Source organism: Varroa destructor, unplaced genomic scaffold, assembly GCF_002443255.2.
Source record: "Varroa destructor unplaced genomic scaffold, Vdes_3.0 BEIS01000005.1, whole genome shotgun sequence".
NCBI lineage: Eukaryota > Metazoa > Arthropoda > Arachnida > Mesostigmata > Varroidae > Varroa > Varroa destructor.
The window spans coordinates 15,031,668-15,046,898 of record NW_019211458.1 but is presented as its reverse complement, the minus strand read 5'-3'; the positions used below and the strand labels follow the sequence as shown (position 1 = coordinate 15,046,898).

General features: G+C 39.1%; 1 protein-coding gene across 2 annotated transcripts in view; it reads left to right on the top strand.

Moving 5' to 3' along the window:
* Positions 1-5,103, top strand: part of LOC111251355 (phosrestin-2-like) — a 108,122-nt gene extending 103,019 nt beyond the window's left edge. Inside the window, exons 16-17 of one of the 2 annotated variants that reach the window (XM_086991066.1) lie at positions 164-254; positions 1,701-5,103. In XM_086991066.1, the coding sequence (XP_086847192.1) occupies positions 164-254; positions 1,701-1,753 (144 nt within the window). In that variant the 3' untranslated portion in view covers positions 1,754-5,103. Of the gene's footprint in view, positions 1-163 lie in introns of both variants that reach the window. The other variant, XM_086991067.1, reaches the window with a different exon arrangement.
* The last annotated feature ends 10,128 nt before the right edge of the window (positions 5,104-15,231 follow it).

Genomic DNA, 15,231 nt, shown 5'->3' with positions numbered 1-15,231 from the left:
TACTTTGAGTTGCCGAATTACCGTTCATCACTGAGCTCTCAATGATGATCTTAGCAATATATATTTAAATGCTCGCATCTAGTAAGCTTCCAATTTTCGCTTAAATAGAACAATAACGAAAATAATGTTGTGAGTCAAACGGGGCACTGAATTGCCATTACAGCGCGGAATCGTATACGGGTGGATTCTCTTGCCGGCACGAACTTCACCAGCAGAAGTAACAGACGCCTCAAATACAGCGACGGCAGCTGCAGGTGACGGCAGGCCCTAACAATGGCAACTACCATGGACAGTAACTAGCGAGTCTAGATATCCTCTCCCCCAGAGTAGGCCGTTCAGCATTTTCGGAGGAGCTCTGTTATGTTTTTTCCACATCCATCAGTTCGAGTAACGTACTGCCTACTTCTGTTGCCATCGGCATCGCTGTTACCAGATAAATGTTTGACGTGTCCCTCAGAACGAAACGAGTTCCTTGCTTTCTTTTTTTTTTTCTAGATTTTTATTCACTTGAAGCATAGAACGGTGGAAGCGTATTCGTCAATGTAATTCGTTACGTTCTAAGGCCTTGCACACCGTTGCCGCAATAAAGATGACGCACGCTGGGACAGCGGTACGTGGTGACTCGTTTTTTTGCCACAGCAACGTCCACAGCGACCGTAACTTGTCTTGAGGTCACTTAGGAGGTCTGGCTAGAGATTAGGGCAATAAAGATATTGGACGGAATAAAGTTAAACTCAAAGCGCTCAAACTCAAAATAAAAAAAACGTAATATGCAAAACGTAGGGGATTATGCTGCGCTTATCTCTAGAACACGTGCCTGGACTGAAAAGATCGCTGTTCAAGTGTACATAAGATAAAATTCACAACCAACTAATAATACTGTTCGAGCAATTAGACAAGGTAATTCTATGGTTCAATAACCGTATCCTAGCGCAGATCGTGCTCCCATGTCTAGATTTATCTCATTGCGTGTTGAATGCTGCCTGCAACAATGCAATAGATATTGCGTATTTAAATGTATATATATTATGGCAGTGGTTATAGTCGAAATTTCTGAGTCCAGAAACCGTTTTAGCTCTTTAAAAAGTGTCGACGTTAGCTCTACTCTAGAAGAGCGTTTTTTTCACAATGGAGGATTCTGTCACTCATTTATTATATGTCCCCATTTGATTTTTATGTCGTTTACGAATTATACTCGTCCACTGAGTCATGAAAAGTAGGTTTCATAGTATTATTGCATCAATAAGTCATAAAGTATTGCATCAAAATCTTGTTATCTGCGGCAAGCATGGCACAGTTCGTACGAAGCCCAAGCAAACGTTTTTAACTTTCTGTCCGTAAGTTAACTATAGACATGTTCATATAAAATCGAAAACTGCAAGCAGATTAGGCGGGAGCGAAGAAATAACCAAATTATTATCTTGACCGTGATCGCACTGGCAGAGAATAATCAAAGTAAGATTTTAGCACGTGCAGTCGGCCTAATGATTATTATAGGATAACAAAATATACCACTTCTCCGTGGCAGGACCCTGCGCTGTGTTCAACTGTTTTTGCTCGAAAGCATTTTCCAGGCCTTAGATAGCAATAGGTTTACTGTTTCAGAGGCGTCCTTTTGTCCTGAACTGTAAAAATTACTGGCTATGTAAGTTGCGTCTTCGCTGGTGCAGATACATACTGAACAAGTGTTCTCCTTGCAGATACTGACAGGGCAATGGAGCCAGCGGCCATTGTTGAGCTAAACTGGTCATAGGCTGAAGCTGCGCGCTATTTAAAAGCTTCAATTGGCTACCGTAACGACTGCAGTCATTTTTGTGCGTTAGATATGCTATTCTCAGAGACAACGGATTATATGTCATCCATTCCAGATTTGGCAACAGCGGATTGACGTACGGGAGGTATTTGTTCAGATTTGTAAGCGTTTGATACGAAGTATTAGGAAATAAATGTAACGACGTTAAGCCCTCTCGGTAGTTGATAATTTCTATGATTTCCACAGTTTAGGTCGCTGAAGTCGCTGGACAACCACGTACTCTCGGACGATTAGTTTCTTTTAAGACAGTGATTCCACACCACAAACTGTCAGGTATTGCTAGCTTCTACTTTTTACACCTTACTGATACGCATGTATGAACCCTGCTCAACTTACCGTTTGTATATTGCAATGTTAGCAGATCTTAACTACCTTCTAACTTCAGCGATAGTACCTCCCGCCGCATTGGTGACGGAAGTACCTTTTAAGGACGTATGCGCGCTCAAATTACGAACTTTAAATGATTTAATGCGTTTCTAAGTTTGTTTTCCTCGTTAAAAAAGTGCGGAAACCGTACTGACGATAAACACTTCAAATGGACCTATTGTCTAAGTCAAGGAAAAAAGAAAAACTACAAATCCGATTTTTTTTCTCTGATTTGAATTCGGTAAAATATTACCGATTTCGTAATCCTTTTTCCGCAAGACAACAAAACGTTATAAATTAGCGTAGCCTATCTAAACGGTCACGGGACCAGGTAACCATAAGCATTGACAATTGTATGATATGTATTTGCTTTCGATTTAGCAGGCCGCAAAGGTACGTAGACGCCGATAGCATTGAGCTAGCCTTTTACAGGGACTATATAGCGGCCAAAATATTAATGAACAAACGAAACCTACCATACGAGACGACACTGGGCAATAGGTAAGCATGGCCTAATTTAGACCGTTAGAACATTGTTACCGGCGGGCACTGTTGTGTTGGCTTGACTAAATATATCTTCTCAAATTAGTATCGAGAAAAATCTTGCCAAAAGAATTATTCATGCACAATTCGAGCTCGTCGCGGAACGTTTTCTTTGAAACAACTTGAAATTGGACTGCTATAATAGCCAATAATTTCTAAAAAAAAAAATATAACTTATAAATTCTACAAAATTTTACTCCATCTTACATTCCAGCCGAGGCACCAATAGGTTAAATAGGCCAGTCCTCTTTTTTAGCGACCCAGACGCATACATCGAATTTACCCTTTCTGTAATGAAACCAAACGACTAAGTGCAGCTATAATCTCCGACTCATCTACTTCGAAAATGTATACATCATATAGTATAAGCATAGAGGTGCAGACCCATATAGCCGATCGGTTGCATGCTCATAAAGGTCAGCGTGAACCACAACCTCGCTTCATATAGTAGGACGACTGCTTAATAAGCAGCTAGCTGATCCCTTTTATTTTTTTTTTTATCAAATGTTCGGTACGATGTAGCTTCCGCATGACGTTCCGGCATATATGCACTATGTACACAAAACAGTAACACTGCTGTTGAATATAGTAGTGTTGTAAATCATCTGTATAAACCAGTTGGCATTATTCGACTCGATCTGTTTTGCTCATTCTACTGTTTCGCTGAATAGACTTTTCTTTGGAACGTTATATTACTGGCAACTACACAGTAAACAATATGTGATTCAGGCTCTCACTGTGAGAAGCAGGTGTCCGAACCGCTCGGTCTTTATCCGGCCTTCGATTTCGCCACCGCGCTAAAGGGCTGAAATGTGCAACATGTGTATGAAATCGAGGCGCTAATCAGGTTAATTAAATAGGCGCCAAATTTTAAACGCGTCATATAGTTATACTGAATGGAAATAACGTCTCCCTTGAGCGTTTGCTTCAGCGAATCTTATTTGAATCGAAAGAACACTATTCGATGTAAGGCTAACTCGAATAGGCCGCCAATTCAGGATTATCACCAGATACATCCTGTCGTCATCTATCCCCAAGCCCTGTCGAGCAAATTTCACTTTGCCAACAACTCTATCAGCTGAATTAATTGATGATTCTGAAAGGCAGGTTTGATCTGATGCTGTTGTAACTCAGACAAGTGCATGAGGCTGACATTTTCTAAAATTCATTGTAATAAACAAAGTCCCGAGTGCAATGTTCGTCTAGCAGCTAGCGGAATATTGCGCGACGCCGTATATTATGTGATAAAATAGCTATAATTATATGTGAGCTTTCTAGTCTATAGTGTTTATTCTATCGAGATACCCAACCCGTGTTGGAATGGAACAGAACTAAACAAGCTTTTAACATTCTGAAAAGATTTTACAAATGCAAAATGAGAAATATACTTCAGTGTCAAAGATAAGTTTGCGTACAAGGATCGATGTCGGGTCTACGAATGGTGCTAACGGGCGAGAAAGTCTTCATGGCTATATGCCACAAGGGCCATCGCAAACGAAAACATCATCAGGCAAAATAGCTTGTGATAGAGAATCGTCAAATAATTCACATACCTAGTAAATGAATTAGACGTCCTACAAAAGCCACGATAAACTATTTTTAGAGAGGAAAATCGCGCACTCAGCAGCTTGATGGACCAACGTCCTAAATAGGCCTGCAGGATTGATAATCATAATCATTCAGAAATACCTACCCACAGAACAACGATAATTTTCTCGAGGTTCGAGGACTAAATAAAATAGGACCGCCGATCTTATTGTGCGTGCTAGAAACTTTTTTCATTGCAGTGTGGACTAACCCGTCAGTTATGTTCAGTCTATTTCTAATTATCATTATTTATTCAAAAGCACAAGAATCTTTAGCAAGTGGCATTGTCACCTCGTAAAATTTAGAGTTCGTTTAACACACTAAATCATTTAAATGGCTCAGTAGTGAGCCATAATAAAGTTCTACTTAAAAGTGAACTAAGTAGCACGAACCCCAATGCAGGAAACTTCAACTTCAGGCTAAGTGGCAGTAAATGGCAGACGCTACGAAACCCTAAAAAGATTTCAATTGACATTTCGAAAGGAGCTCATCCGTATAAAGCAGGATACCGGATTTCCCTTTCCCACGCAAACTTCGAAAGAGCGACGCCGTTCGCTTCGTCCAGTAACTGGGAAGACAACTTAATACGATATTTAAAGAAACATGCAAAGGAATACTAGTTGAGGGATGAGTGATCAACTTCCGGAACGTCAGATAGATGTTTATCATTTCCAGTAACTTATGCAGCTTACATAGTATATCGCGCTATACAATTTTTACATGATAGCTGTTTCACCTTTGGAAAAATAAAGCTGACGGGGTATAACGTTAAGCATCGTATAGTTGTGCAAATATTTGATTTTTGTTTTTTGCTTTGGAAAGTAGGCAGACTGAAACTAACCCTTTTAGAGATCTTGCTTACCGTGGTAGCTTTCAGCATCACATTTCTGCCCAGACACGTCAAGTAGACATATTCTGTTTTTTTTTCCAATACAGTAGCTCGACGCCTGGCAATAGGTGCTATTCGTTGTAGTATGTGTAAACTCTACCGAAAAGTTCAACAAGGTGCACTGCTTACATATACCTCCATAATAAAACCTTGCGTGTTTAGGACGAGTTCAGGCGTATCATAGAACAATAACCTCATGAAAATCTTTCCTTAAAAACTGATTTTAACGGATTGGTGTGACAGAGTCGTGCGCTGTAATCAACATAAGCACAAATCTCCTCCGTGATTATTTGCTCTATCGGTGGCGAATGTTGACGTTGCTGATCATGGTCGCTTCATTGCAGGCTTGTCTATAAAAATAACTGATATTTTTAGTGTTTTCATTATCCAAAGTATAGAAACGTCAGACCTTCTGTCCTGCCGAAATTTCATATAGGCTGTATATCCGTTTCCGCTAGTTCCGGTGCTTCGTATTTCGATTTCTTGAATCATTACCGAGATTGTTGATAAGCCGGAATCTGACTTCGAATGTTCAATAAGGTCACTCGAGGTTACGTAACCTGTTGTGCTATCTTTCATCCTTCATCAACGTTCCCTCTCACAAAACAAGGGCGCGCTTAGCAGCTCAGGTGCTAGGCCTAGTCAGTTACGACGGTATTACATTGGTACTATGTAAACCTGACTACGTGAATATCTATTGGTTTTTATTGGTATCTATTGATTTTTAATAGATCAGGGAAATTATCAAGAGATTCGTGTGCTGTTACTGGCGACGATGAATGTATATATGCGTTTTGGCTCGAATGCCTCTGTCAAGCAAGTGCTGTGTACGCTTTATGTTAGTTAGCATCATGTGGTAAATAGACCTATTATGTATTATAAGTTCATACCTATGCTCCTAGGCCACTCTAATGTGTCTTTGGGAACGAACGTGATGGTATTATATATCTAGATAGAACTAGCATGGGACTCACTCTGGTTAGATTGCTTCTTAACACCACATCACCAAACGAACAATCTTCCCTTGTTTGAAAATTAGCGAACGGGTGAACATGTAGCTAGCTTCTACTTGAAGGTAGCCTAACTGTGGCAAAAGCTGATCGCCAAACAGATATGCCTATCTTCATTATGCTAATCAGGTGCGTCGATACTGACTGAAAAGGCACAGGCATTAATTTTAGGTCGAGAGCCTTGTGGACGGCGATACTTGCGGACGCAACTTCGCCTAGTTGCAAGGCTTACGTACCCTTACAGTCGCTTTCAATTGATTTGTCAGACATTTTATATCGGTTCTTGTTAGTAGAATGTCATCCCACTCCATCGTGTGCCGCTAATACACGAAAGCGATTGTTTCAGACGTCAGAAACATAGAGACGATTTTTTGTTTCGTAACAAATCTGCAGATACTAAATCTCACTGACACGCGCAAGCCTAGTGTTATTTGTGTGAACCAGAAATGTGTAATTTAGAGCTTTGGACGCCAACACAAAACACAAAACTATTCTTGTCCGTCGAAAAAAAAAAAAGTATTTTGAAGTAAGATCTAGAACTACTTAGGTTGCAAGCATCTTGATGCAAGAGATCGATTTGAGATGGTCGAATAGGATAGGCTCTATACCTTCGAGAAACCTAGCTGCTATATATATATATATATATATATATATATATATTAAAATAAGCTCAAAAAGCCTGATTTATTTGAGGTTCAATATACACTCAATTAATGACGTTGGTACAGCAGGCAGGGAGGCAGGCCAAGCCTCGGTAAGATTTAGTGGCTCTCTGAAATAACAATGCGTAGATAAAAGATTCTGTTCCTACAGACTAGAAAACAATATAGATTTTTTGTAGCTAGCACATCTTACTCATTGAAAATATGTTTTATCATATTTTGATCTATACGCAACCCGGTATACAGTTTTGTTACTGCTTTTACTAAGCTAATTCAAAGCTGGCCGCGTTCATTGGCTGAACAATTTTAAATACCGAACAAATCATTACCGTTAAGAAAATTTTTCTTGCTAGCCCATCATGTGCAGGTGTTTCGTTAACTTCAACGTTGGATAACTATTGTGACAATAAATCTTCAAATTTTCAAAGCATTGTAGCTTTACTTTTTTTTTTTTCCTGTCCTTACAGGCACATAATTCTTACATCTGCAGCGATTTAGATGAATTTCTTTACGCACGTAAATATATGTTGGATAAAATGCTCTTACATTAAAAATAACTGTGGCCGATTTCCACCAGCTTCACTTTCCTCATCCAGTGACCCGCTTCCAGCTATTCCAAATTCAGATCATATTTATTAGCTTTTGCTCTGTTCCTACAAACTATACCATAAGATAATAACAAAAAAATTTTTTTGGCTCCATTCCACCAAAATACGCCTACATAGATGCGTGTGTTCGTAAATGGATAGGTCTATGCAAATTAATATGTTCTAATAGGTTGTTTGAAATTATTCGATGCGTCGAAGAACGGACCAAATTAACGTTCTATAATAACGTTTGTTATTTGCTCAAGCCAGTATGCTATAAACCTTACAACGGCAGTATATTTACTATTGTTATTAGCCTTATACTTAGGATTCATCGCTTGTTTGAAATACGCTACTGCTTTTGGTAATGAGTGTTGAAGCAGACGAAATCACAGGGGGTTTACATGTCTCCTCCGTGGTGTGACTTTTATCCCGACAAACTAACAGAATAAATATATATACTTCAAAGAGAAATTAAGTATATGCGTACGAAATCCGCGCCAAGTCGCTGACGTTCCGCGCCGTGTATACGTTATTGGCTTACGGAAACTGCACACTAAACTATTGCGATACGACAGAAATCCAGAGGAAGGAGTAGAAGAGGGTGAGGGAGGGAGGAAGGAAGGGAGAGAGAAAGAGAGAGAGAGAAGCGATACAAAAAAATAGGTAGAAAATTATGTAGTCTAAGTCCGTAGTGGCCCATATTTCAACATAAAGAGACGAATGGAAAATCTTGAAATGTATGAGTGCTATTGGCCTGTTTTGATGTTTGTTCCTAGGCTCTTACGCCTAATTCTTTTCTGATTACTAAAAAACAGCTAAATAAATTCTTACAACTGAAAAATCCTAGGTTATCCTCAGGCGTTTCATTATATAACTGCAGATTATAAAATGACAGTACCTGTCGTCTGCGCGAATCTACTACCAACACGATGACATTTGCACGCACTAGTACAATACAAATTCGTAAAGGATATCTGTCCTATACTATAATGTCTGTAGTTGAGAAACAATTTCCTCGGGGTATTGGAAATGTTACCACACAACGCTTATAGAAAATCTATCTGCTGCTGTGGCAAGCTTATTGTTTATGTCCATAGCTATCATGCTGAACAGGTTCTTTAACATTTTTGACTAGTGGCCGGCAACATATCAACATCTGTAACAAACAACAATGCGCGAATACTGTAGATGCCCGACAGAAACAGTGCGATACGATGCTAAAAGAATAGATAGTTAGGTATAGATGGCGTACTGCAAACGTCGATTGCTGTCAGAGGGTTTTCCGTTGATGCACACGCCATAACAAACATTAGCTTGGTGTTCAACGAAGGCTATGAGACCGTCGTCTGGTCTCAGACTGTGTCAAACTGAAATTCCACAGATCTGTTACAAGATTATCTAACATTATCTGAAAATACGGTAAAGAGATATACTAAACATGGACGAATAGGCAAGACTGAATAAGTACGGTTGACTGAAAATATATTATCGTTGATATTTACTGATTACTGCAACGTAATTCGCCACATTAAAGTATCATATACAGTATGCTTTACTATACACGCTATCATGAACCATAAATGAAGCACGTATATTCTTCTTAGACATCTTGTTTACTTTCGCCTTACATTTATCTCCATATCAACGAACTCCATATACATCGTAGACTGCAAGAGTCTTTCATAATAGCTGATTTTTTTGTCTATGCCCAGTCTTCGACGGCACTGTGGAACACAGCTTCAAAATCTTTTGCGGAAAGAAACATAACGTAAGCAGAAAACACCAAATTCGTTGCTGCCTTTCTAGTGACCCATTTGCTTGCAGAACACATCGCCATTTGAATATATTATATTTTCTAAACTTCTATGATCGATATGGTTTTCGTGACCTAAACGGAGATCTGAAGGCTCATCGCCCATACCCTTCCAAGTTTTGTCTCTATATAGAGTCTTCTGCCACGAGACACAGAAAGAAAAAAACACATTGGATTCTGAAATAGACTTATATGAAGGATTAGAGCAAAACGAAAAGGAATACCTTGATATAATTATCAAATTAAGACATTTTCGGGACAAGCTATTTTGTACCTTCATTTGAGTTCATATGCGAATGATCCTATGCTATCCCTTCACGTGGCTCGGCTACCTTGTTATCGCGAGCACAACAGAAAAAAACAAATCTCTGGCATAGCCTTCCGGTGTATCACCTAGTAGAGTGAAAAATTAACGTGAGTACCAAGTGTCTAGACTAAGTAGAGCAAACGTTACTTCAGTAAATTATTATTATTAAGTTATTAAGTCAATCGATTTCACTCTTGAAACTTCTAACCATTAGATACTGTTCACGTACAAACGCACCTTAACCACTGTACTTATTCATGTCACAATAGGCTCCCAATAAATTTAAGGAAATTTCTGCTACGTACAGGATAAAAATACTAGCGTTGTTTTATGTAGTCACACGTATATGACGATGAGAAGTTTCTTCTATTACGATGACAAGTAAGATCTTCTGTTGACGATCGGTGTCTGTTAGCGTCTATGCGCCACCTGTAGCGCAGTTGGAGGCGCAACAATCGGCCACGACATCATCGCTGCTGCCACGAACGATACAGATGTTGTAACAGTTTTAGTTGCTATGAATAGGCTGCATGAATAGGAACTGCAGAGGCAGTGGCGGGGGGTGAAACATGAATGAGATCAAGAAGGCGGGCAAGGGACACTCTAGATCATCACATCTGTGGCCCTCCAGTCGCGGCCGCAACGATTATCGTTGCCGTTTCCCCTTTTTGACTTTTTTTTTTTTGTTTTTCGTTTTCACTGCTTATCAACGATTCCGCAGCGAAAGGAGCATTCAAAACAGCACCAATGGGACCCTAAATCGGCGTTAGTAGCAGTGGGGGCGCGACCCAAGCAATAACAATCACTTCAACATACAGGCCGTTGATTCTATCTAGTCAATGGCCAACTGGTTGAGAGTAGAATCGGAGTAGAAGAAGATAGTAAGTTTACTGACGACAGAAACAGTGAAAAGGAGCGAGACGTGCCTGACTATTCATTGCGTTCACGCAATTCCGCTACCTGTAGCAGACGCTGTAGAGGGTGAAAGCCGACGGTGGATAAGTGGCCTGCGAGCCCCTCGTAGCTGGTAGAAAAAATTATTTGAAATCAGTGCAAGCTATTCATATAGCTGCGTATCAATAAAAGTGGCTTGTCAAAGAAGTCAAAAAACAGTTGTTTTTCTAATTTACATACAATATGGGTGTCACTGTCAAGTTGAAATTTGGCAATAAATGTGCTAAAATTGTTGGAAATTTTTCACTTGTACTTAATATAATTGAGTGCTTTGAGGCTGCTCGAGATTTCTGTAAAAACTCTCCACATTTTTATAATTTTTTTTATTACGATAAAGGCACAGATGCTCCTTGTTGTGTACGGTTAAGGTTCGTTATCTGAATAAAAGGCCCAAATACGGTTCTGCCGCTTTCGTTCTGGAAATGTCGATATAAAAAGTGCCCGTTGGTACGGAAAAAGTCGATGATACTTTCGCAGAAGTTGAACAAGACCGACACATGAGGAGCCACCGCACAGTTCCACGTAATTTGAAGAAGACTGGTTAGAAAACGAAGCGTTAATGTATAAATTAACGCAGAAGAAGTTAATTGAAAAAGAGAAATTCTAAAGAAACACAGCAAAAGCAACCATTTTTAAAGTGGTTAATCACGGGTAACGCAAAATGAATCCTGTAATAAAGCGTAAATTTAAAAAAATCACTTGCAATCTCAATGTGCCGCATAGGCCAAACTTAGGCCAAGCAAAAAGGAGTCGTACATTATGAGCTGCTATCGTTTGGCAAAGCGATTGGTTTGGACCTCTACTACTGTTAACAGCCAACAAAATTACAGCAAACCATTGAAGAATACCGACCGAAACTGGTAACCATGACAACATCGGACTACATTCATCCTTAGCTATCCTGCAGGAACTGAGAGAATTTCGATGTCACCAATTAAAATGGCGCGTATTTAGTTCAAGAGTGTTATTTTAAAATGTAAACAATAAATGTTTTTTTGGTAAGCCGATATAGTTAAAAACATACGAACCTTGCTACTCTTCAACATGTTCCTTAATAAAAATTACTCCCGACAATCGATTTTATCAAAAACTACTAGTTTAAGTTACTACTAAGCCCATAAATAGGGTATTTCAGTCCACACACGTAGTTGTAGTTTTAACTGGATACTGACTGTACATACCATATAACACAAACTTTATGTGACGTTCTAATTGTGGCTGCATATCGTACGCAGTATATGTTTGATAGGCGTAACTTTCCAGCTTGAACCAATTATGACGCTCAAGAAACACCAGAATTGCCCGCGAAATTTAATTACCTGTAAGTGTACATTGCGGTAACCAAGAATGATTTTGACCGAACTTCTGTTCGAACAATATGATTTGAGGACAATATATGTATAATGATGGGTTGTTCCCACTGCATTCTGGCATGCCTTTATTGAATCCGCGCAAATACATAAATAGATTTATGAGCAACAATGGAAAAATAAAAAAAATAAACGTGTTATTAAAGAAAATAGAACAACGTCTTTTGTAGCTAAAAACCCGCGAAATTTCGTCCATCAGTGATGGATTTGCCCGGCATGGAATTGAATGTTATTTAAAATATTTTCGCTTACAGAACGAATACTCTTGTTTATTATACACTACGACAGTAAAGTTTTTATGACCCGCGGCCCTGAGGCTATTCTGTCTTTCTCTAGGGGACGCTTTCTCTCCTTTTTTCGATCAGAGATGACGACTCGCTAACGTAGGCAGCACGTGTCTCGTAGTCTTAACGTATTCCTATTCCATAGCTGTTCAGCAGCTGACTTCTATCCTTTGGTGGCTTGAATTCAAGTGAACGAAGGGACGTTTCCATAAGAAAATCAAGCTAGAGAAGACGTCGTCTCCATGACCGTATAGCACAATAAGACATTTTTTCAGTAAATGTAAAAACAAAATTTGGTAATTCATTTCTCTTTAATTCTACAAATTTTCTACTCGAAACACTGTAACCAAATTCCTGATTGCAACTATATATACACTATATATACAACTATATACTATATATACAAACTATATATACACGTGGTCTATCAATAAAACACGTATGTAGCCTAGTTTTAGATTGTCTTTAAAGAGTGAACGTATATAGGTTATTTACACCTGTAATATCTAGGACACCCAGCCACTGCCTAATCGATACATTTCGACGACAGCTTTTTGTTCCATCAAAGTACCCGAAGTTTTTTAATAGTGGCGTACCTTCTACGACGTGTGCGTCAAAATAAGATCAGGCTCTGCGCTCTACAAAAAAGCATGCGAAATCCCCGTCTCTTTTTGTTTTCCTAATTAAAATTACGTATCTCGGCATCGCTTTCGATGATGACTGATAAGTCAGCAGACGAGGGAATGCTGCATTTAATTATCTGCCATGTTACGAAGTCATAACGCTACCAAAATGGAATCGCCTCCTTACGACCTCAGGATTGACCATTGAACACTTAAGCGACTTTCTAAGAATTTACTTATAAAAAAAAGAAACAGATTTCGGTCTAGATCCGAATAGATTTTTAACATGTTGGAAGTCTGCTACGGACATCTTTTTGGCGACCGGTTTTGCACAATATATAAATATATGCGAAAGTAAACCAGGTAGTGGAAGCTCGAAAAAATAAGCATTAATATATAAGATTGCTAACTGTAATAGGAAAATGTAATGTAAACGAGCTTAAAAGAAAAAAATTTCTATCTTTTCGTTGCGTTTTTTATGGCATTGATCGGTCAAAATAGTTTACTAACAGTCATTAAATTATTCTTACTAGATAATTGGCGGTCTACGTTTTCATTCATCGCTTGGTCGCCATTTTCAGGTTGCGAAGTAACTATAATATATTATCGTGCCACCACGAGGACCGACTTCAAAAATACAAAATTCCAGGTATCGGAGCATACGTACGCCTATATCTTTATAAATATCCAGTAACTGGTAAGAGAATGTTGCGGTAAATCCTGATAAAAATCAAAAACCCTTTCATGGAAACAGATTCAAAGCAACTCCGATGTCTACGTGTTTGACCCATCGTAATTCAGAAGGGCAGGCCTATGATCAAACGGCTAGTTCTCATTATTTTGTTAGATCTCTCTTAATGTCTGCGATTCGTGTACTTGGACGCCTTAAGTATTAACAGCTATGTCTACGAAGAAATATTGGATACTTTCCAATACCTGCATGAGGGCTTATTTGCTGACCGCTATTCCTGTGCAAAGATCTATTTCACCACTTTGCTTAGAAATGAACAGTGCAATTTCGTTTCGGCACTTCGATTCAAATTTACCGCCAATAAAAATAAAAATGAAAGTCTTCCATGTATAGAGACACTTTGAGCGAAACCCATGTTGGCATCAATGTGGTGGCTTTATGGTGGAAATACGTCACAACAGTACTTCGTGATAGGCGTTACGTGCGCCTTTATGTTTTTTTCGTGCCATGGGAACAAGGTCACCGCGATAATTAGCATACTGGAAAACTTGTTAAGCAGTTCTCTAGCCATCCGAGTAGTTTCCTTAGCCCCTCTGTTCTAGTATATGTAACTGTATCTCTGAACAACAAAAGAAATACAAACTGGATGGTAGGATGTTGACCCACCTCTGATCGCAGCGTACCTATAAATCATTGTCGCCGACTCATACATATGTATGTAAAATACTTATATCGAGACTAGCTAGATCAAGTCGCTTTCGCAACGTTCGAATTTATTTAGGTAAATGTATCTACCGCGTGACTATCTAAAAGTAGAGCTAGAGCATACGATAACTCTCGTAATAAAGCGAAATGTAAGTGACCTAAATTGCATGCACGATGGTTACAAATGTAGGTAGGTCTGTTTTATATCTGCGTCGTCTAAGCGAAGCGCGTCGATGTGATGGCTAAGGCTCTGAGTGAAAAGACGTCAAGCGTTGTAACAGTAAAACTTCATTATACTTTGTTACTTCTATCATCAGTAGGGATAATCTGACCGGTTGATATATTCGTCCCTGTTGATGCTTTAATCCTCTTTTGTTAGGAATAATCGGCTCATCCGGCTTTTCAGGTACTGTTCCGGATGGTGGTCAGGTATTTTCACAAGGGCCTTAGTTGGCCAAGCACTGATTAGATTACTCCGCCTTGTAAGCATTTTGTTGAACTGCAATCGTATGTAGCAAGCATTGTAGCAAAGTTCATAACGAACAGTGGATACATTTTATATTTAAACTTTACGGTTAACCCCGTGGAAGCGAACGCTTAAATCCATCGCCTTAACATACGTTTAGATATACTTACGGCTTTGTTCGGGACTTCCTCTTTTCATTTGCAGCTCTACCTCAAAGGTCAGGCTGTCGAAAGGTGCTTTTTAGAACCAAAGATATCGATTTTGTAGCAATTCTTAGATATTTCCATGTCCTATTTTAATGAATTCAAATGAAACCACCATTTGGACACCGACTACGTATCATGTAGGGCATCTATCCTGGCTTTATCGTTAAGAATCGGACTGAATCTCTATTAGAGCGATCACAGCATTAAGAGTTGTTAGATACAGAATAAGATTATTGTTGCTATAAGAAAACACACCTCTTTTAGTTGGCATCAAGAAATGGAGAACAAGTACAGGGGTACTGGGTTTTCCTAACAAGAACTATGCTAAGGTTCCGATTGTTAAGTCAATTAA